A 25,380-nucleotide genomic window follows, 5' to 3' on the forward strand; every position below is an offset into this window, starting at 1 on the left:
AGTTGATTTAAAGCGAGCGAATGTGGGAGCATCACGCACCAAAGCTGGGAGAGAGTTCCAAAGTTGAGGAGGTAGTCAGGCTCTGTGTGATGAAGGGCACTGTAGGTAAGCAGGAGAGTTCTGAAAGTAATCCTGAACTTTACAGGTAGCCAGTGCAGCTGGGCAAGACGGGGGGTGGGGGGGGGGGTGATGTGATCATGTTTTTTACATCTGGTAAGGATCCTGGCAGCGGCATTCTGAACTTGCTGCAGTCGGTTTATAGTGCGTGCCGGGAGACCACCATATAGAGAGTTGCAGTAGTCGAGTCGAGAGGAGACAAATGCATGACAAAGTATCTCCGCATCCGGGAGGGAAAGGTATGGATGGACTTTGGAGATGTTTCGAAGATGGTAGAAGAAAGATTTGACCACAGAGGAAATGTGGGCATCAAAGGAGAGGTTGCTGTCAAGAAGTACACTAAGGCTTCATGTGTGGGGAAGGCAGCAGCAGACAGTTTCTGAGGTTCAGCCAAGAACACTATGGCTGACCTAAGTCCCCACCTCCCTCCCGCCCTCCAGGGCTGCGCTTGGCCAATTTTGCGCCGCCCCCTGGGAACTCCTGTCCACAGTCGGCAGTGGAATAGCCTGGACGTGAACCGGCGACCTACACTCCACGCAATCACTGAAGAAAAAGCATTCTGTATTCAGGGCCATAGCCAGCCATGAAAAATCAGAGAGTCACTTATGTATAGTAAGTTCCTCGTAACCTTAAAATCATCCTAATAAGGATTTATTTAGACTTTTTTACACATTGCTTTGCCGCAAAATAAAATGCATTTCATCCCTCATTGTGTGCATACATTAATTACCAAGTCCCGCTGATATCTATAGCCTATGTGCTCTTCAAAATCGTTTACTTTCATTACAGACTACAGCGACACAGTACGGCTCAGTTCATACCACCGTAGCTGTTAGTTAAACATGTTGGAATGGCTTTGAAACAACCAAGGATTATTAGCGGCTTTTTTATAATGCGAGGCAAAGTAATAATGTTGATTAAAAAGAAGTATATATCAACCTATGATGAGGAATAATAAATGCCCTTGGTAGCCCTCAATTCTAAACCGCTAGTGGAAGCAGCTTGTAAACTGCAGTTTAGTGGACCCAGTTTATGCAGATTTTAACAATTCTAACAATAGGACCCAGGTTGTGAATTTTATTACATCATTTTAGGCAGGGGTTTGAGGACTTGCCCCCGATTAGACATTGGCTGGCTATAGCCCTGAATAAAATGGGAGACAAGCATCTTCAGGATGGGGGACAAACTAAAACTTGTTCTGAAAAAATAAAATACAAAATGGGTTGTCTGGCAGTATTTTGGAATTAATGTGGAGGTGTCTGGAACAGGCCAACCTATTTGTCGTACTTGTTTCAAAGTGGTACCAGGCAAAGGTAGAAATATGTGTTGGTAGGATTTAACTTTTTAATAAAGTTGCTCTGAACTATCTGAAATGCAAATGTTGAAATGAACAGAAACATGAAAATTCACAAGTTAAAAATGATTATGAATGTAAAGTCTATGACTTTTTTTTTAATTCAAAGTTAAAATAAACAACCAAGAATATTAAATATAAACCTAACTTGTTTTACTAGTTTTGTAATGTTAACTATTTATTTTTACATTTTAGAAAATAGGCAAACATAGCTGGCCCATTTTATAAATATACATATATCTAAACAATAAAAATAGAAAAATAATATAATAATTAGCCAACACTATTACTTTAATAGGATGTCTGTACTCGTTGGGGTTCCATAGCAGCAATGTTATAGAGATTTCTGTATAAAATCCCATGATGTACTGTATTTTTTCCATTATGATGTTGTACTGCCGAAAAGGCCAAGAGACAGTTGTGCTCTTTTAACACATGAATTACACTGAATTATTTCGGCCCTGAAAACAATAGCATTTTTGTCACGGAAAAGACAACAGTGAGTACTGCACACATTGTGACTAGCCTGTGCAGCACGTCGAAATCACCGGATAAGCAGCTGGAAGGTTAAAAGTTTCATAAAAGAAAAAAAAAAAAGAAATAAACCGCACACTTGCAATCCCTTTAAAAGAAACACATTTATGTTTAGTCAACGTTTCGGGACTAGAGTACCTTCAAAATAAACCAGAGGGGGATAAATGTGAACTAACAAATATTTGTTTTTAGTGAATTCTTTTCTGTTTCTCTGCTTTGACCGTCTCAAAGCAAGACATTCCTGGTGTTACAAAGAATTCTGTATCCCCGCATGATTCCATGTCTGTGCAGATTCAGTTTTTCAAAGCTGGACGTGGATGTGCGATATATTTCTGTGCCCAATTACCACTGTGTTCTCAAGCACGTATGAATCAGACCCCAAGGCAAAAAAACACAAAACATTTACATGCTTTGAAAGATATATAAAAATATGTTTTTGTTCAAAATAAAGCATTGCCGCTGTAATTTTAAAGTTTCAAAACAACACAATTAATTATTACGATAAAAGCAGATGTCATGATACATTTTCAGATGATAATAGTGATACAAAAATTCTATTATCATCCCAACACTAGTGCAGACTACATTTTTAGTTTGGTTTATTCATTTTTAATTCAGTAAAGCTATTTTTAAGATCCATAAATAAAAAAGTGCTATAAGTAAGGATAAATATGGTACAATATCTAAATAAGATGAGAAAACTGAAACAGATGTATAGATAGAAAATATGTGATACCTTTACATATATATATATATATATATATATATATATATATATATATATACACACAGTACTGTGCAAAAGTTTTAGGCAGGTGTGAAATGTGAGTGAACAGAAAAAAAATCTACATCAAATCAATATTTGGTGTGACCACCCTTTGCCTTCAAAACAGCATCAATTCTTCCAGGTACACTTGCACACAGTTTTTGAAGGAACTCAGCAGGTAGGTTGGCCCAAACATCTTGGAGAACTAACCACAGTTCTTCTGTGGATTTAGGCAGCCTCAGTTGCTTCTCTCTCTTCATGTAATCCCAGACAGACTTGACGATGTTGAGATCAGGGCTCTGTGGGGGCCATACCATCACTTCCAGGACTCCTTGTTCTTCTTTACGCTGAAGATAGTTCTCAATGACTTTCGCTGTATGTTTGGGGTCGTTGTCATGCTGCAGAATAAATTTGGGGCCAATCAGATGCCTCCCTGATGGTATTGCATGATGGATAAGTATCTGCCTGTACTTCTCAGCATTGAGGAGACCATTAATTCTGACCAAATCCCCAACTCCATTTGCAGAAATGCAGCCCCAGACTTGCAAGGAACCTCCACCATTCTTCACTGTTGCCTGCAGACACTCATTCGTGTACCGCTCTCCAACCTTCGGCGAACAAACTGCCTTCTGCTACAGCCAAATATTTCAAATTTTGACTCATCAGTCCAGAGCACCTGCTGCCATTTTTCTGCACCCCAGTTCCTGTGTTTTCGTGCATAGTTGAGTCTCTTGGCCTTGTTTCCATGTCGGAGGTATGGTTTTTTGGCCGCAAGTCTTCCATGAAGGCCACTTCTGACCAGACTTCTCCGGACAGTAGATGGGTGTACCAGGGTCCCACTGTTTTCTGCCAATTCTGAGCTGATGGCACTGCTGGACATCTTCCGATTGCGAAGGGAAGTAAGCATGATGTGTCTTTCATCTGCTGCAGTAAGTTTCCTTGGCCGACCACTGCGTCTACGGTCCTCAACGTTGCCCGTTTCTTTGTGCTTCTTCAAAAGAGCCTTGGACAGCACATCTGGAAACCCCTGTCTGCCTTGAAATTTCTGCCTGGGAGAGACCTTGCTGATGCAGTATAACTACCTTGTGTCTTGTTGCTGTGCTCAGTCTTGCCATGGTGTATGACTTTTGACAGTAAACTGTCTTCAGCAACCTCACCTTGTTAGCTGGGTTTGGCTGTTCCTCACCCAGTTTTATTCCTCCTACTCAGCTGTTCCTGTTTCAGTTAATGATTGTGTTTCAACCTACATACTGAATTGATGATCATTAGCACCTGTTTGGTATAATTGTTTAATCATACACCTGACTATATGCCTACAAAATCCCTGACTTTGTGCAAGAGTACCTAGAAGAATTGGTGCTGTTTTGAAGGCAAAGGGTGGTCACACCAAATATGGATTTGATTTAGATTTTTCTTCTGTTCACTCACATTGCATTTAGTTACTGATAAATATAATCTATTAACATGTCTATTTTTGAAAGCATTCTTACTTTACAGCATTTTTTCACACCTGCCTAAAACTTTTGCACAGTACTGTATATATATATATATATATATATATATATATATATATATATATATATATATATATATATATATTTGTAATAAAGCTTGCACCACTCTGGTTCTTTGCCCCTTTAAAAATAGACCCAAGACACAGAAATTGAGGTTTTTTAAAGCGCTTTGTGCTATTTTCATAAAAAAATAAATAAACAAAACAAACACCTAGCTCTTTCTTGAGCATTAACTAAAACACAGAACAGGAACCTAAACTGTCTTGCAGGACAGTTAAGCCGTTTACCTGCCAATTAAACAAAACAGTTAAAAAAAACAAACCACACAGGTTTAACACTGATCCAAAAATGGTTTACACTACCTTTTCCTTTTCATACGCTTGTGCACACTGTCAAGCGGGCTCTCCACACAGCAGCCCCAAACAGACTGGCTGCTTTCTTTAAATACCCTGCACCTGGCTCTAATTTACAATGATAGCCAGGTGCAGGGGATCATTACTAATCAAACAACTTACAAATTAAATTAAACAATTAAAACAAATGAAGGCTTTTTAGCCTGTGACCTTCTGGGAGATGTAGTCCTTTTCTCCCCAGGACTACACTTTCTCACTGTATATTATATATATATATATATATATATATATATATATATATATATATATATATATATATATACATATATATACACACAGTATACATACAGATAAACCTATAGATTCACATTCCACTATCCTAACCTGTAAAAATATAAATTATATAGGTCCTTATTCATATAATTTAACTGTACTCTGTCAATATTCACTTATCTGATATGCAAGGTAATGAGTTTGACCTCAGACAGATGAGGCCATTTCAAACCCAATTTCCTTCTGATTCATTGAGCTTTGACATTTCTGGCCACATAATGATTATAGCTCAGTACCCTACCTCTGAGAGATAAAGAATGTTCTAGAAGTACAGTATACTACCAACAGCATATACTAAACAATGGCAAGGGACCTGACCTGCTTGTTGAATTTTGCTTATGAAATTAGTCTGATTGTAATTCAGGAAACTGAAACTTTGCTTTTAAAGGTAGCATGGCCAAATTAAGACACTGAGTAATCTGAAAGCAAAGTATCTACAATGTAAAAGTATAGATACACAGGAGCTAAGGGAGATGCAGAAACACTACCCATATATATATATATATATACAGGGCTCGAAATTAACACCGGCCATGCAGCAATTGCCATGGGGGCCCTTCTCAATTGCTGTGATGCCCCTCAAAATATATGTTCATTCATGGCCATTATGGCCACTGTGTCCTTTCAGCTACATCAACTAGATGCACCTGTATTAGAAAGTGTTTGCATCCAAACAATAACATGATTACATAATTTATGTGGTTAGGTCGCATCAGCGGGGAAAAAAACAACAAAAAACAAACACGACCCTTTCAAGCACATGGATTTGTACCGTGCCTAATAATAATAATGCCATCTCAGAAAAAAAAGACCAGAAAAAACATAGAAAGCCTTGCACAATATGCAAAACAAATGGCAAAATGTGTTCATTTTTTCAGGTCAGTAGTTTAGAAATGTTAACGATACTTACATAATGGTTTTCTTTCAGGTTTAAAAAATAACTACTGTAACTAACTTGAATATGTTTCCATTGCCGTTATACCCTTCTTTTAATGTCTTTATTTTTTTTTTACCACAACCAAACCAAAACGGTATGAAATACTATTCTACATTGTATTACAGTGTTTATTATTATTATTGGTCCACCTTATGATAAAGACATGTTGTTGTTTTTTCAATTAATCTATACAGGTAACACAGCTACTTGGCATTTCGTATGTTACACGTAGGAATGAGATTTCTGAGTTTAGTTCATGTTAAACTGAGGAGAAAATATGCTATTAAATAGTCCCTCGCGGTCGCTGGAAAAAACACGGAATTACCCCCTACTTAATGCATAGCAAAAAACGGAAAAGTTCTGAATTTGACGTCAGTGCTATCTACTATTGCTGTTAAATGTCACTATAGCAGCGCTGTCTGTAGTGCACTGAGAAGTGTGGCAGGATTCCGTGCAAGCAGGGTTGCGAGAATTCTGACAGAAAAACAGCCCAAAAGAAGCAAAATCCTAACCCCATTTCTGGTCACACTTGCCAATCTTTCCGAACTAGTGGTATGGGCACCAATATCGATATTTTGATATGATTTCGATAATAATTTCTATATTGCAATATTGTGGGATTAATTAAAACAAATCTGGTAAGCTCGCTAATACTGCTAAAAATACAAAACGCAGTATAATCAAGTTTATTTTACATTAAGATACAATAAACTCTATACATACCAATCATTGTCACTCTTATAGGCAAAGAAACACCACACACAAGTATTATTTAACCATTTCATTCCATTGATGGCGTTTAGGTACCAAACGCTATTTGCATGCTGCATCAAGTTTGGCACTATTAAGCATCTGTAAAGTGTTGCCGGTATCATGCCCAATCTTACATTATTTCAAGATAAGCGCATGCATATGTTTCATTTAATTTTGCCCGTGAGATTACTTACGTCATTAATTTATTAATCACTGTGGTTTAAATGTAAACTTTCAGTATTATAAATAACATTTATTATTATTTTTTTAATTTAGAGTGACCAATTATCATTTTTATTTATTTTTTCCCCCAATTTGGAATGCCCATTTATGTTACCGCAGTAAGTCCCCACACAGCACAGATGTGGGCATGTGAATGTCCTCAAATCACCTCTGAAGATTCTTAAAAAACTCTAAATCTCTGTCTCTTTGGCCACAGCGATGATTCCTACAAAGCACCGGACTGCAATCTGAAATCGGGTTGGGGATCAGTTGCATTGGATCTTAATAACAAAGGGACAGCGTACGACAAAAAAACCCCCAAACAACAGTACATTCATATTTTCAAGAATATGGTTTAAAAAGTTAGGTACAGTAATTGCAGACACAAGTATTGTATTATAATACAGTGAGCAGTTTTGTTCGGGTTGACTGATGTGACTTTCTGTATGGCTGCCTCATGGGAGGTTCTGGAGAAATTCAACTAGTGCGGAGAAGAGACGCAGGCAACACGTTTGGAGGAATTCAAAATGAAGCATAGAGTGTGAGTATTGTGCAGGTGAAATAGTGATTTTAAATGTCAACTTAATTGTGTATAAAAACTTGTAAATAAGCAATTTCTTTTTTTGTTTTTTAAAAAAAAACAAAAAACAAAAAAAAACAACCTTCAACATAAAAAAATAGCTTCTAAAGACTATGTCTAGAACTTGTTACTGCATGCCAAAACAATTAGACATATTTTAGCTAAGAAAAAGGCTGACCAGCTCCTGATGTGTTTTTCAGTTTAAGATGGTAGGACAACTTTGTCTGGAAATGCCAAAATCTAAGATCGCTAGAGGGGTATGTGGGGGGCTGTTGCCAATGAAAACCAATGTGGAACAGAGCGTCCAGGAATATGTAATAGATGTTTAATTGTATGATTTAATAGAAACATGTGCACACAATCCTTTATTTTAGTGCATTCAAGTGCAAAAACAACAACTGTGTGTTCCCATCTTTGGCACATATATATGTGGACATGTACGGTGATCACATAGAAAGTTGTAGCTAGTGACTAAGGACACTATCTGATCTAACTTGCATTACATTACATATGTCTATGGCAGGCAACAAGAACTGAAGAGAAAAGCACCATAATACAGTATTTTGAGAAATGTGAAACTACTTAGTCTTTAACTATATGACTGAATGCAATTTGTTTGGGGATTATTTCTCCAAGTAAAAGACATTGAATTTTCAGTAGTCAGTAAAACTATGCATACCTGTCCTAAATAGACTGGATCATACTGTTTTAGCACAGAGAGACCAAACAATCAGACTCAGGGGTAGATGTACTAAGATGGGCCAGTCGCAGTGCAAACATAACACAATTTGCATTTTCGTGTGACAATTCAAAAAGTATACATTTTGGCGTATGTACTAAGAGAAAATATGTTAATGAAAAGAGCTGCAATATACTAATTTAAATATTTGTTGCATCTTCTTAGCAATATCTCTAGCATTGCAAGAGTGCAACATTTTTCAAATAAATAGTGGGAGTTGAGTTGTGGTTTGCTGCAGCAGAGGGTGCTCGAAGGCGAACGTCTGTACATGCAAGGGTGCAAGAATCAAAATAGCATTGTTTTTGTATATGTAAATGTCATCTGTACAATGCAATCTGTTCAGTTTTCATTTTACCTAGTTTAATATTGTTATATATATATTTAAAAAAAATGAAAGGCAGTTTAATCCCATCAGATTCTATAGTGGGGCCCTGAAACTGAAATAACACTAATGTGTTTTGGGTAGACTACACAGTACATTATTGTAAATTGATAAATCTGTACAGTAGGCCTATACAGTATACAGTACAGTAGAAAAATGAATACCCAGCATACTTTCTTTTTACTTTAGACTTTATGCTGCCAGTAACATAAAATAAATCATGCTGCTGCATTGTACACATTGGTGTACAATGCAAACAAAATATTTTGAAACTAAACAATTTTAGGAATTTTTTTAATTATTATTATTTTTAACTTGGCCTTCTCAGTAACCTAGAGACAATTAACACAAAATAGATCATGGTCCTACATAGATGCTCAGAATGAGCTAGGGTTAGTGGCACATGTGTGCAGTCTATTGCTCTCAACATGTTGGGGAAACCAGAAATGTCACAGAAATTAGTTTTCAAGGCTTGTAAGTGCACCGAGCCTTTAGGTACTTGGGTGTTCGCCTCAAAAATGCCTTGAGCACAACTGGCAATGCACATGAAAAAGTGGACTGAGAAATGCCAGCAACAATTGCGACTGTTTAAAACATGCTTTCAAAAGTTCTTAACAAAGTTATGCAATTGTAAGTGTCACAATTGCCGGCAGCTTTAGTATATCTCATTATAATATTTGAGAACCTTGATTTTCACTCCACCCCATTTTTGAGAATGTATACAGGAACGCCCATAACTACATATTCATCTAAAGCTGAACCGCAAAGAAAAACTGCTGTCGCAAAGCATCCCTAAAAGTCGCTAACAGCATGGCGCATGTTTAGTACATTTCACCCTAGACTTCCGACTCGTTTGCAACTGGTTTGCGACTATTGCGACAGCTGCAACACTTAAAAGTATGAATACACCTACATCTACCCCTCAGTCTTTTAACATCAATTGTTGCCCAGTCTATTTTTAATAAGTACTTGCGAGGATGCTTAATTGCATGACTTACCGTGTGAGTATCATTTTTCTGTTTTATTCTTAACTGTTCCACCTCTGTTTCCATCTCAGTAAAGTGAAGTTTTAACCTGTTGAGCTGTCTTTGCTGATCCTGATATCGGTTTTGTTCCTGATCAAGCTCTTCCCTCAAACACCTCACTAACTCCTCTTGTTGCTGGAGCTGGAAAACAATACAGAAAATTACATTAAATATCAGAAACCTCAGAACATTTCATCCACAATTCAGGAAGGTCCATTCTAGGACATTACTGCAAGATAGAGGACCAAGGAATATTCAGACACAGTGTCTAGCTTTAAAACAAATGGAAAGCAAAACATTGAAAAAGTAAATACATCTATAAAATTAGAGATTTAAAATATTTAAAATAACTTGAAGGCACAGTTTACCATTTTTTAATTACAGTAAAACTCTGATTGTCATGCATTACCTTGGTAGCAGACCTTGTCTGTACGGGAACACCATCGCCTGTGGCTCAGGTTCTTACTAGTCCGACACGGTACCAGACGATAATGCCCTATATATATATATATATATATATATATATATATATATATACACACACACACATCTCTGTCTGTCTCTCTCTCTCTCTCTCTATGGACTGGAGAAGAGGCGTATAGTGGTAAACTATGGCCCCCGAGGGAAGAACTATATTTACCAACAGGGGACTATAATGGCCGAAGCTGCAGGCCGAGGGCTTTGTCCCCTAGAGATAACTATAGTTTTTCCCGAGTGGCCTTACTTCATGATCTGCAGTCCATATTTGTTTTATGAATCAGTCAAGAAAGTAATGTTTTTGAAGTTCATTGCGCATAGTTATTAAAGGTTTTTTGGCATAGAACTCTTCGTCTGACTTTCTCACTGCGCATAGAATTCTCGGAGGAGTCCGTTGAGTTTGTGAACGTCATATATATATATATATTTACATCGTCGAGTTTGATTTGTTTGAATTTTAAGTCCGAAAACACTGATTTGTTTGAATTTTAAGTCCGAAAACACTGAAAGTGAAGATGTTTGCAGCATCTTTGTTTTGTATTATATTTTGTAATTCATTTTCTGTTGTCTGGCATTGTTGTGTGAAGAGAGGTTCAGCGTGATGACGTAATTTGAGGGAGTTTGGGGAAACTATTGACTGTGAGCAGCATCACAGGGGCAATAGTTGGATCTATTTTTGGTCATTTTTGGGGGTTTAACCAATCATATTGTATATCATTGCTGTACCCCAAATGGCTGGTTCGGAAAAGCTTACCCCATTTCTTTTAGACACTGTTGTACTTGAACTGGTAAATTACTCAACCATGTCACAAGCTGTCATTGAATGCCTGACAGAGTTTGATATTGAGTTTAACAAGGCATCTTGGATTGTGACAAACAATGCCACATACTGTACTAAGGCATACAATGAAGTACTACGTGGTCTACTTCCTAATTTGGTGCATGTAACGTGCAATGCACACATTGCAAGTATGGCTAGCAATCAGTTGCGTATACATTTTTCTGAAGCTGACAAATGTGTTGCTGCAATGAAAACAATTTTAAAACACTGCCCCACTCACAAACAACGTTTCAAAGCTTTTCTTGCAGAAAAACAGGAGGCCAGTCCTGATTAAGTGCCACTGTGTCCAGAATCAGTGGTGACGCGACAGAATTTGTGTTTCAAACTGTTCTGTACCATGTTGACCATGTTTATGTGAACAGCATTGAAAGTGAAATGAAGATTTCACCTGATACACAAGTGCTGGACACTAATCTCGCTTTTAAGCGACACGTAGTTGCCACTTGACATTGGGTTCATTGCTCAGAATGCCAAACGCATCCAGCGCTCAAAGAATATCGTGGACATTTGCCAAGTTTTTGCCATTTATTGCCATTTGCCACATGGCTACAGAATCTCCTGAGTGTTTTTTTGCATACTTCAAAACGGGATTCAAGGTGGGCTTTCTTGAGTAATGGCTTCCTTCTTGCCACCCTACCATATATGGGATATTGTTGTCACATGCACACTTTGACCATTCTTCGCCATAAAAGCCTGTAGCTCCTGCAAAGTTGCCATTAGCCTCTTGGTAGCCTCTCTGATCAGTCTCCTTCTTGCTCGGTCATCCAGTTTTGAGGGACGGCCTGATTTAGGCAGGGTCTTTGTGGTGCCATACACCTTCCACTTCTTAATAATCGTCTTGACCGTGCTTCAAGGGCTATTCAAGGCCTTTGACATTTTTTTTTATACCCATCCCCTGATCTGTGCCTTTCAACAACTTTGTCCCAGAGTTCTTTTGAAAGTGCCTTGGTGCTCATGGTTGAGTCTTTGCTTTGAAATGCACTACCCAGCAGAGGGAACCTACAGGAACTGCTGAATTTATCCTTAATTTAATTACACAGAATTATACAGAAAAACTCCAGCATTTGTTGTTAAATTGTTTGAATCAACTACTAAATCACAATGGAGCCAGTTTATTACTCACCTTACTGCATTTCAAAGTATACAATATATTTTCTTATCAGTTTCCATTAAAAGGGTATCCTTTACTGTTATTTTTCACTGCCGTTTAAAAAAAAATGATTCTCTTTTATTAATAACGTAGAATTGTCTAAATACACATTCATTGAGTAACGGTTATATTCTCCTTAATTGTAAATACTATCTATCTATCTATCTATCTGCCAAAACTTCCCATTCACAAGTTCTTCACTTTTAGTACTTTGCTCCATAATGCAGTTATATGCCTAACTTTCTATGCAAACGGCGCTAATCGCAGACGTTAACTGCGATTAACTGACAGCCCTAATATATATATATATATATATATATATATATATATATATATATATATATATATATATATATATATATATAAATTGTCAGCCATTTGAATGCTGCAAGTATGTTTTCATAAAACAAGGTACAAGACAGAACAATACCAACAGCTGTGGAATTAAGAATCTTGGAAGATAAACAAGGTATTTTTTTGCAGTAAAATATATAATTTATTTTGCAGCTTTCTTAATAGTATAAAGTGCAAATGGATGATGGATAATGGAAAGGCCCAAGAAAATTATCAACATTTTGGTTGGTAAATCCAAGTCATAGCAAACTGGGGTTTAATGAAAGGGGGTTTAAAATGCAGTAGCATAGGGTAAATGCAATGATTTCCTGTGTGTGTGTACAAGTTATCACTGCACTAAAGTGTTTTCTCTTAGATTATACAAACAATTTAACAAAGACTTTAATAAAACAAATTAAAAGTGCCACTTTTACTGTGGCACAGCAGGGACAAAAGTGTTACATTTACCATGCCAAAATTCCAAGATTATATTTGGTCATTTATAAAGCACATAACAAATTAGTAACCCCTGTACTACTACAGCATTATATACTGTATAATCTTTCACAATAATCATTTTGATAAAGCCCATGGAAAGTACTTTTAAGGCTTTATATTTTTGATTCCTTTATATACATGTACAGAAGAAAACCCTACCAGAGTTCTCTTGGTAGTGATCTTTCAAGCATCACCATCCTTTTCCCAGTGTGGTCACTGAATAGTATGGAAGTTCAATAAAATGATCAGCTGCTCAACCAGTTTTCACTAAAGCAATTTGTAATGTGGATATATTTGTATTGCCTACAATGCCAGATGCTGTTGTTACTATTTAAAAGCTTTGATTAGATAAAGTAGGTTACTTTATCTTTGTAAGTGTTGAATAGTATAGGATTCGTCTATAAATGCCAAAATGATACATTTTATTATAAAAAAGTATCCATTTAGTGGCGGGTTTAATATTCGTGGATATTCCGAAAAATAGGATATTAAAATAATAACTGCATTAACACAATTAAAACACTTAATTATGAAGTGTATTTATTAAAAAAAAAAAAAAGGTTTTGTTTCCTACAAATCTATATTTTCACAGCAAAAGTAACGTTCATTACTTCCCATATTGTACAGGTACAGTTTCTGCACTGTAACAAATAATATAAACTCCTATGGTGGTATGTTTACGATAATAATTAATGCTTATTTTGTTATTATCAAAACTTCATAGAAAACGTACGCACAGTAAGAAGTATTCCACTTTACAGGAGAAGTCAGTTTCTCTTGATTTGCTAACCCTTCTGCCTCCAGCTTTACATGGATTGGCCAGTAATAACGTCCAGCCTTTGCTCTGTTCAGAATCATAACGTGGGGGATACGGCAGGATGTACATTGCCTTCCATTTTGTTTTATTTTCGTTTATCAAAATTGGGCCCCATGTCTTTTACCTGCTGTTTTAAGGTCCTTGCTTGATCTCTTGCACTAGTGTTCTCCACCTCCATTTTATGACTCATCTGCTGGTATTTCATAGTTTCCTGAAGAGCTTGCTGGTGGTTGTTCTTTATTGTGTTTAGATCCGTTTTAAGTGTTTCAACCATTTGCCTGTTTAATTGTACACAGAAACACGATTTAAAAAAATAATAATAATAATAAAAAAAAATCAACATTTAGGAAATTAATACCATTAAAATAAATATATATTCCAAATACATATGACTAACCATCTTAAAAAATCTAAATCATAATGAAAAACAAATGAAAGTATGATATGCCCTTAACATGCTTCAAGTTATGAACACATGATATATAATATAATAGTTCCTGCTGGGACAAAGGTATAATAGTTACTGCTGAGACAAAGGATAAGCAAATTCTGTACAACAGAACAAATCAAATCCTTAATGTTACAAAAAAAATATACTTAAAAAAACCAAATAGCAATAAAAATATGGTTTACCATTTTGATTGAGTTAATGGTATAAATGTCATTTTTTTATTGACAGAATAAATCTATTATAAATAATAATATTAGATATCTAACTAATATTTTAGTTCTAAACATCTGTTTTATTTTCAATAATGTATATTGTATGAACATTGCAAATGTGATGAAAGAGAAAAGCAATTAAAATAGAAAACGGCAATTAAGTGTCAAATTGTGGGTATAATTTGAGACAACAGATACATGTAGTTAGAAAAACATATCGGTTATTTACCAGCAGTGTCTGGTAACAACATGACAGGGTTAAATTGCTGCAAAGGTTGACCTTATCCAGAACAGTTTCACATTTAAAGAGTCACATTTGGTCAGTGTTTAAAAGAGATACAGCCACATTCCTTCTTAATTGGCCAGATTTGGAATTACTTGAAAGAGTGGGATCAGGTCCCATGATACATCAGACTGGGGTGCAAAAAGTATGCTGGGCAAAGGCCTGAAAATGGCTGTAAAAATAATCAATACAGTGTATATTCCAACCCATACACAATGGGACCTGGCTCACAGTTTCACACAATCAATACTACAAATTATTATAAATTTCCACAACCCCCAAAATGGGCATTCTGAACAATACTGAACTGAAGTATAGTGGTCTTACGCTGTGACATTTTTGGTTTAGTTCCACACCAAGGAAAAATTAATATGACCCAAAGTTTGCATTTTTTGTAGTTTCATAACTTGAGTTTATATAGAATGTCAGTTAACTGTTCATCCACTAACAATATATACATGAAATAATAAGCTAAACTAAAACGGTCAAAAAGAGACTCTGGCACAATAAATAATAATCAAATAGCCATTATACAAAACTGAACAAATGCACCCTGTAACCAATACAGTAAATCTAGTATTCTTTGGATAAACCATAGTCTTCACAAATGTTTACCAGTCTGGTTTACATTAAAGCAAGGACAGTCTCCTGCCAAAAAATACTTTAATAGAACAGTGGCAGGCTGGAACCCAAAAGGCATTCTTCACACAGTTTGTTTTGTAATTCTATTCCAGCTTGCCAGGCTGGAACTGCTTTCTGATTAAGAACAGTTTTGGTCAGAGCCTCATACTTGTGTTCTTAAATATTCATGACCACTGATTTTGCAAACAGACATTTTTTACAGCACATCACAGATGTAACAGCTGCATCATAAGGCAGAATCAGATAGTTAAAAACATATATGTTAAATTACTTGCAAACCATCACAGTGTTCCCCTAGTAACTTACTTGTACTCAGTTACTTCTTCTTCTGCAGTTGAAACACGTTCTTTCATGGTCTTGAGCTCAGTCTGCAGCTTTCGACTCATCTGCTCATGGCGAACAGTTTCTGCCACTCTCTCAGTTAGCTGTTCTTGTGTTGCTTTTAAGCTGGATTCCATTAAAAGAAACTTCTCATCCAGAATGGCTAGCTCTTGGGCTAAATAATTTACCATTGTAGATGTAAGAAAAAAAAAGTTATTATACAGTGGCTAAAAATATTATTTAGGCAACCATAGGAAATTGTTCAGACAGCAAGCCAATGTAATAAAACTGAACAAATGGCTTTCATGTGCATTCCATTATAGAGATAAGTACAACAATATAATTCTGAAAAATAGAAAAAAAATAGTATTAAAAAGGAACAATTAATATGATTTCAGGCCGATCAAAGAAAAGGAAATGAAATGCATTCTGTTAAAAACAAAACTAACAAACAAAAAAACAATTAGCATAGCTTAATGCATTACTACCACATTTGTTTTAAATATGTCATTTCTTGCCTGCAAACACTAATGATATAGGTTTATAGTAGAGGTCGGCATGGGTACCCGAAAACCCGGGTAAAACCTGGGCTTTAAAATTACCCGATGCTACTCGAGTCTCTTTTTACTACCTGGGTTTCGATTTATTAATTTGAGACTTTAAAGAAAATGTAGAAAATATGACAATACAGTTGTAAGCACACGTCTCTGGTTGCCATAATAAAGACAATGTTAAAACAAGCTTTTGTATTAAGCCTTTTCTTAACTGATAGGATATCAGTGTTTTACAGAAAACAATAACACAGCAAGCGGCAAGTACACCTCAATAACAACATAACATAATATAACATAACAGGGCTCTACAGTGCCACTAGAAATTCCTAAAGGTTGACTATAAAAAATAAATGTAGCTCAATCGTATGTACTCCGGGAATGTAGTTTATTGGTGCCCACTGCCCACTGTTAATCACACATTAAAAACTACAAATCCCATACCCCGCCAATTTCACTGATTTATCGTGCGATGGCTACTCGTTTCCAGACAGTTTGAAAATATGAGGAAAATAACAAATTATTTTCATGTGATTGGAGAGATTTCAAAAGAAAACCGCGATGAACAAAATTCAGATATGTCAGCGTCTTTACAAGAAATGAGCAATGAAGGTATTTATTATTATTATTATTATTATTATTATTATTATTATTATTATTATTATTTGGATGTTTCCAGTACTGAAAAAGGTTACACAAGTCTACAGATCTGAAGGGACTAAATGTATGTGTACTATATAGTATTTAAACATGTATCATGCACTAAAAAAAACATTCATAAATGTATTTTTTAAAAAGAAATTTTTTTTATCATTCCCCGACAAAGATCCGGGTACCCGGCGGATACCCAGTTCTGGATTTTCTACCCGTGCTACAGTACTTCCAATGCTCTTTTTTCAGTGAAATGCTTTATTTTCTGTTACACAATGAAAATGTGTATGCAATGGTCACCAATAGATGGCACTCTTTACATTGAGCACAGTGCTCAGAAATATTTTACATAGGTTTCAAGCAAACATAATAAAAAGAAAAAGATTAAAATAAATACTGTCGTTATGCACAACATTTTCGCATATTGTATACAGGCCTATATAAAAATATACCAGTGAATTTTAAACCAGTGAATTTTGAGGAACAATTTGTTGTAAAGCACATATTAAAGAATAACCTCTTTCCTAGTCTTAAAATAAAATATCACTATGAATATACTGTAATTCACTATACTTCGGTTTACCCTGGTTTAATATTGTTTGTAACAACAACAAGAAAGAAAAAAAAAATGGTGAAAAACAATAACCACAACAAAATTGTTGAAAAATTATTGTGGGGATGTTTGGAGGCATTTTGGAGTGGGGAAGATGGTAAATATGTATACAAACATCCTAGGAAGTCAAGTGATTTCATGGCTTATCATAGCAGAAACAGAAACAGTTTAAACGTGTCTTAGCACAGCCAACCCCAAAGTTCAAATATGATTTAAAGTTCACCTTCACTGAAGAGCTAGTTAACAAACTCAAGGTAAAACTGTGTTATATATCTGAATTATGAATCTGAGTCGTGTAAAAAATAAAAATAAAAATAAAAAATAGGCACACATTTCCTTCAAAGTGTACATTACAACAGCCACCCAACATTGATAGTGTTCCAAATACTAAGCATATGTACGTACATCCATACATATCTATGCAGTACTCCCTTGTTTCACAATCTGATAATTCACATATTTGGTATGTTGACAGTAAATTGTACATGTCATATAACAAGGGAGACTGCATAAATATATGTGTGTGTGTGGGTGTGTGTGTGTATTACATTAATTCTTTTAAATCAGCATTTGACAAAATATTTGGCTGGGTGCCTTACATATATAGATGTAATTTATAATATACTGTAATAGATATGAACCAATATTTTAACCTAAAATACTGACTGTAAATTTACGTACCAAAAAATAAACAAACAAAAAATTAAATCACTACCATCATAATACAAAATAAATACTGGTACAGTTAAGTTCTAAATAAAAAGGATACAAAAACAAGATACTCCTCACTGTCTCTTTACTGTCTACATAAAGTGAAACTTGCCATTAGCTAATCAGCATGAGGAAACTTGCCAAAGAGGGCAAGTGATTTTCATTTGTTGCATACTTTTTCCTCTTTAACCTCCTTTACCACATAAGAGGACACAAACCTACAGATGTCAACTTATTAAACTTAAACATTGTCGCGTGAACAAGGGGCTTCTCAATTCTATCTGTCTGTAGATATCAGTATACACAAGCAAACAGGGGTTAAAAATTGCATCAAATAAAGTTTACCTTTGCTTTGGATTTGAGCCTTACTTGATTCCAAGCCAGAGGCACTAGCAGCTGCTGCTTTATTTACAATCCCTTTGGCAGACTTACAACTGCCCTAGGCTATAACACAGTGTACCTAATGTTCAAACTGGCAGGTAATCTTATGTCAAACATACTCCTTTGATATAAAGTGATCAATAGATTCTTGTAAAGAAGTAATTTCTCTGATGTTTCTACCTTGCTTTTCTTTTTTTGTGTTTTTTTTTTTATTTAATTTTTATAGGTGATTCACACAAAATCCCTGCTGTATGATTTCCAAACAATAAATAGAAAGCTATAATCATGTGTTTAGATGTTTCCGGTGCACAACGATTTTGGATCAATATCCCATGTAATACAATTATCTGCAATGATCTGGTTGTATTGAAAAAACAAAAAAAAATTGCAGAAGACCTCAAGGGGTTTTGAAACAGAAACACATTTCCCGCAACATTAGGAACTATACAATTAACATTCAAGAATTAAAGCCGACATCTTTCCACTGCTTTGGGAAGATTCCATTTAATAATGTATCTTTTTAAAATGGTATCATGCTATAATTCAGACCAATATTGTCTATTTTACATGTGTATATTCATGTTAAGGTTTTATATATTTAAGTACATTTTTTAAGTGATTTATTTTAAATAATAAGTCTTGTAATTAAAGTCTATTTTACAGAGATTGTTGTAAATTATAAATGAAACATTTATCACTTTGTATTATTGATAATACTGAATCAGGGAAAAATGTCTAATGTTCTTTTTTATTTCTTTTTTGTGCTGGACATGTACCAGTATACATGCAGATATTAAGACTCAGTCAAGACTTTTTTGTAGTTACTTTTGTCTGCAATATATTTGTATTCTTATTTACACAACTAAATAATTAAAAAGCTCCATGCACATGTATTGCATTGTTTTAAAACTGCACACATTTCAAACAGCAGGAATATATATTTAAAGACACAATGAGCTGAGGACATGACATTAGTAATTCAGCAATTCTGATTTACTCAGGATTATCCACTCAAATACAACATATCATTTCCATTGCGGTCCTGCTACTGTCTAACTGTATGCCTGGTACAAGCAAAGCACAAAGAGGTATTATAAATCATGTTGTCACCACTAGCCAATCAAAGCAGGTTGTTTTGGGCTGGAGAGGGCATATATTTGTACACAGCACAGTAGGTACACTTTTTGACAATACACAACTGTACATGCAAATCCATAACCCAGCTTAAAATGCATGTTCCAAAAGAATATTGCAGATTCCAATAGTTGTGGTGAATTGGTCTAGCTTACAATTGTATGTATGACAGATAAATGTATTATTTAGGGCTGATTTTTACATTGTATGCCTTTCCTTTATTCTTATATAGAGGTTAAATAGAAAATGTATAACATACAGTACTGTAAGCGTATGATAGATGTAGTTAATTTTAATTTTGTGGGGAATCTCATTTAGTATTTCAACTAAAATAGTTATTTTTAAATTTAAATAACTGACTTAAAGATGGCAATATCTGAGCCTCAAACCTAGTTACTATATTTATTACATCTAAAATGTGTTTATTTATTTGTTAACTGTAGGGAATATGACTGTACTTCTTAATACATAAAAATCCAAACAAGCTAAGATTATCCTTTATTCAGCCAAACTTGCACGTAAGAAGCACTTTGAATTACTGGTAAGTTGTTGAGTATGCCAGAGGAAATGACACACTGACAATCTCCCTGCTTCTGCAGTCGTCTTGTTTTTATTTTAATGTCCTAAGTTAGATGCTGAAAAGAGTGATGAGATTTTCTAGTGAATGACATGGCTGTCTAGCTGATGTATGTTGTGCAATCTAAATCTCTGATAAAGACTAGGTTAGTTTCAGAATAGAAAAGATCTAAAAATAATATAAACACATTTTGACCCAAAAAGCAGATCTTTATGGGAAAGGAAGTTTATGAAAGACTGACATAGCCATTTACAATTGCATCATCCGATAAAAAACAGCATCTGATCTACTATGCTATTTATAAGCAATGAAGTATATTGATCTACAATTGTAGGTGGGGAAAAAAACTTAAACTAAAATGCCCTTAAATTAAATGAAGTTGTTTATTAATTTTATTGTGTGCAAGTAACATTTTCCTGCTTACACAGGCCACCAATTGTAGGTAGATTCCACAAGAGTCATATAATTTACTAAAAGACATTAAAACATTTTGATTGGTTATCCCCTAGGGACAACTACGCTGTTGGCATATTGAATGGTCTTTAGGATAATAAGTAAGCCCACAGCCACCTGAGACAAAGATCACACTAATCGTCTGAATGTAGTTTCATCAATTTAAAAATAAGTGATATGTCATTAGCTTATAACTAAAGCCCTGCAAATCCGTGGATATTCACATGCAGGTATATTGTTTTACATCTTTGTGGATGGCGGATCGGATACGGATATAATTATTAACATCCAGCTGGAAGTTCAGCTTGTGTTTACCTTGCCTTGTCAAGCCATCAATTTATTTTCCCACTGCAAGCCCAGAGTAGTGAGCATAAACATGTGACAACATTGTCAGCTGACACAGTCACCTGTTTGCTCTTTCCTTAGTTGCCTGTTGCTTCTGAACGCAAATGTTTTCAAACTCTTTTTTAACTATGTAGAACCAAATTTACAAGAAATTAATCAGGGGTGAATGCAGCTTAAAGGAAAATGAGAAAGGCAAGTCATCAATTTAAAAAAAAAACAACATTCTGATTAATTGCCGATGAAAACTGACACATGGGTAGATTTTCAAAGGTTACTAAATTTTAGTCCAAAGTTACACATCTTCTTAGATAACAACATTTTTGTCAAGATTTTCAAAAATGACTAGGATGAATGACGTTTGTTGACGTCTAAGTTTACTATTCGTGGCATCGACGCCAAACCTCTCTCATAGGTTAGCATCAGAGTTAGACGTCGAGAGAAGGGAGTGAATTTCAAATATTTAGACATTAGTCAGCTAGCCATCTATGTAAATTACTTTTGTATATTACAATGCATGCAGATTAACGGGAAGTGATGCGTTTCGTCTAGGTTTTAGACGTTGCAACTCAAAGTGCAGTACCCGCCTCTCCCACTGCAGAAGGAAAGGGAACTCAAAATCCCACTACAGTCAAAATAAAAACGTCAGATGAGAAAGGCGGATGCTCTGCTCAAAAGGCAGCCAGATGCAGCTTCAGAAAAACAAAATAAATATGGAATTTGTTTTTCATTTAGTAATGATTCTCTTAATTGAGACGACTTTGTTTTGTTATTAGATAAATATCTCACCTTTTCATTCATGATACTCTCCATGTATTTAAAAAAAAAAAAAAAAGCATCAGACCTTGCATTGGAACACTATTGAATTTTTAAAGTACATTATTTTTTTCCTCATGCAAAAGGGACAGAGAAAATAAATTTGTGTTATAGTGCAACTTATTTTGAATGAAAACTTTTTGGTATGCTGTACCCCGTAGCAATACATGAATACTGCTTGATAATGTACTTAAAACCTTTTGAATGTCTGTTATTGCTCAGACTTTACTTGAGGACTTTTTCATGCTTATTGATCGCATTATCAACATGGTACTGTTCAGATTTTTCCACGTTTATTTCCTGTAATAAAAACTTGAATGTAATTTTGGTTAAACTCCAGAAACTAATGTGATGAAGTGTTCAGAAAATGCGAATCTGAGGCTCATAAATTAATGTAGAATCCCTTATGACAAGAATTCTATAGTTTCACTTTATAGTAAAATGTAGTTAACTGGGACATACTATAGAGAAATACCAGATAATTATATAGTAAATATTATACAACACTACAGAACGAAGCAGTACAAACATTCAGTCATTTCAACAAAGATTCAGGATGTTTCCAAAGTGATTTTACATAATTCTCCAAACTGGGAAGCAGAGGGGTTGTAGGGTGCTCTTTGGATGAGTCCCCAGAGAAACCTAGATGAAATCTGCAGTGGGCATCCCTAGATATGGCTCATTTAAGGCCCAGTGCTTCAGACATTCACTTAATTAAAAACTCATATGAATAATTCCTGTGAAGCTGTCTAAATCCGAGAGGCACCCCAAACACAAATTGCAGAATTAAACAGAATTAAACAGAATGTCTATCCAATACCCTCCCTTCTTTCTCATATTGATAGAGTAGGCTCAAGCTAGGATACATGCACACTGGTGTCATGAATTCAGATTTTAATAGCTATTCATAAAAGGACCCAATTGTTCACACTTGGAATAATTCAAGTGGTAAGCTAGTTGCTGTGTCTTTTAGGGTGGAGATACATAAGCAATTTTTTTCTTGGCACTGAAATTGACAAGAAAAACTGTTGTATCAGTAACTTGAGTTGACATCAAATTTTCAATTAATGATCGAGTTTCTAGAATGGACCACTGTTCTATTTTCAGCAATCCAGTTGACAATATTTCGATATTGCGACTTGCACTAATTTGACTCCACTCTCCAATTTGCTAAGGAGTAAGTATGGCAGACAAGTGGACGCACATAGAAGTGTTTATGGGATGTTGGTAAATATACATATAAAACGATGCAAATAAAACCACTAAAAAGTGTGTAGCTCTGCTGACATTAAAATTAGCAGATACGTTTTAAATCCTAGATTTCAAATGAATAAAAATAATTATTATTATTATTTTTATTTCTTAGCAGACGCCCTTATCCAGGGCGACTTACAATTGTTACAAGACTTCACATCATACAGATATCACATTATTTTTACATACAATTACCCATTTATACAGTTGGGTTTTTACTGGAGCAATCTAGGTAAAGTACCTTGCTCAAGGGTACAACAGCAGTGTCCCCCACTGGGGATTGAACCCACAACCCTCTGGTCAAGAGTCCTGAGCCCTAACCACTACTCCACACTCCAGACGGCAGGATGTACTGTATGATTTTAGCAAGGAAGGGAAAATACTGGAGCTGTACTAAAATAATATAATTGAAAGAAGGAACTCTATTATAGTGTACAGTCAAAGCAGAGGTAAAGCTCTATGTTAAATTAAGGGGGGGGGGGGGTTGGATGGTGAGACAGCATAAACATCATTAGGAAAGGACCACAAGCAACAATAGCTATCGCTGTGTTGTTGCTTAATCTTTTTGCTACCAAGATAAAAAGAACAATATCAGCACCTACCAGGCCACAGCAAAAATAACAATTTTACATTGTAACCTTTGTTTAAGCACTTTACAACCACATAACATTACATGTGTGGCTTAATCTAGGAGCAGTGGTAATATATAGATTTGGGAATAAATTTCAGAACGAAGCAGCAGGATGGCTTTAATAATTTTCGTCTGCATTGCATCTAGTTTTAGATATCATAGATGCAATAAATAATGATATAACAAATTATATTGTAAGAAATATGATTTCCTTTATGTGCACATAGTGCATTTATAAGTGTTATACTTACTGTGTTTTGTGACAAATTCAAAACGAGACACCATTTTACTAGTGCATTTTTTAAGGCACCACTAAATGTTACACACTGTTACAACCTTTCTTATTTAACTATATATCACAAGCCTTCTCGTGATTAACATTTTCAGAGAGACAGTAAAATGTAAATTATGGCACTGAGAAGATTAGGTCAAGGGACACTGTCATGTGAGTTAAGTGTCTACCTGATTCAGTCATGACTAGTCATCATGTAACAACAGTACATAGTGTAAACTGACACATTTTCTTTCCAGAATTTACAGAATGCAAGCATGACATAATGAACTGATTGGAAGGGCCTTACCTGTCTCTCTATACTGCTTATGAACCTCTTGCAGCTCCTGGTTAAGCTGCTGGATCTCAGTCTTTAAAGTCATGTTTTCCTGTTCTTTTTGCCTTTTGTCTTTCTGAATACCCTGGATATCGGCTTTGAAGTTCTTGACCACACTATTGAGGTGTTCTATCTCGGACACTTTGCCTTTGATACTTTCACCTGCTTGAAGGAGGTCGCTCTCTGACTTTTTCAGAAGGTCATCTCTCTTGCGTATAGCCTGTAATGAAAAATATATATATAAATAAATAAAATCTGGAAACCAAAACATAACATGACCATTATATGGCAGCTACAGTGGGTCAAATCATTGAACATATGAAATTGTTTATAACATTGTGAGAGGGTGTGGGTGATTCACTGAAAACACAGGAGGCAAAAAGGTTTCTTTGAAACGCCACTTCGGCGCACTGATTTCTTTTATGCACCAGGGGGAGGACTTGTGCTGTGGCTTCAATTCCGTCAACGGTAACTTTTGAGGCAGTCCCAGTGTTTATCCAGGGGGAACACACACAGTTCTTTTACCACTCTCAGGTGCTGGAAAATAAAGCATAAAACAGAAGGCAAAAGAAAAACAGAAAATAAACACGCTGTGACGCTCTGCTATTCCCTCGCTATCACTTACGGGGTTGCCCAGGATTCCCCAGCTAACTAAATAACGTCCCCGTATGGCACGTGACAGGATACTCAAGTTTGTTGAGGCTGTCTTCCTCAGCCAGGCTGCCTGCCTCTTTTCCTCACTCCAGATACTGGTGGTCTTTTGTTATCTTTTTCTTTCATTTTTAATTCAAGTTTCTGAACAGAGGTATTTGCTGAGCATTTTATGACAGAGCTGCCTATAGACCCCTCCGTGGAATGATGTCCTCGGTCCCGCCTGCCGAGGGAATAAGTAGTCGTTCCACGGAGTTCACTGCCTCTTTTGCCTATCACCTATGGTAAGGTAAGCTTCTGTGTCACTAGCCAGAGTGTGTTTTTCGAAAAGAGCTCTTCTGAGTCGACTGCAATTCCCTTGCATTCATGCTGA

At 35.6% G+C, this 25,380-nt stretch overlaps 1 protein-coding gene across 5 annotated transcripts in view; it reads right to left on the reverse strand.

Annotated features, from left to right (window-relative positions):
• Positions 1–25,380, reverse strand: part of LOC117399755 (interaptin-like) — a 201,892-nt gene that overhangs the window by 66,809 nt on the left and 109,703 nt on the right. For all 5 annotated transcript variants that reach the window (XM_059022200.1, XM_034920695.2, XM_059022202.1 and 2 more), the window contains 4 exons: positions 24,330–24,576; positions 15,620–15,809; positions 13,850–14,003; positions 9,583–9,750 (listed from right to left, as the gene is read on the reverse strand). In XM_059022200.1, the coding sequence (XP_058878183.1) occupies positions 9,583–9,750; positions 13,850–14,003; positions 15,620–15,809; positions 24,330–24,576 (759 nt within the window). The remainder of the gene's footprint in view (positions 1–9,582; positions 9,751–13,849; positions 14,004–15,619; positions 15,810–24,329; positions 24,577–25,380) is intronic.

Source organism: Acipenser ruthenus, chromosome 4, assembly GCF_902713425.1.
Source record: "Acipenser ruthenus chromosome 4, fAciRut3.2 maternal haplotype, whole genome shotgun sequence".
In the NCBI taxonomy this organism is placed as follows: Eukaryota; Metazoa; Chordata; class Actinopteri; order Acipenseriformes; family Acipenseridae; genus Acipenser; species Acipenser ruthenus.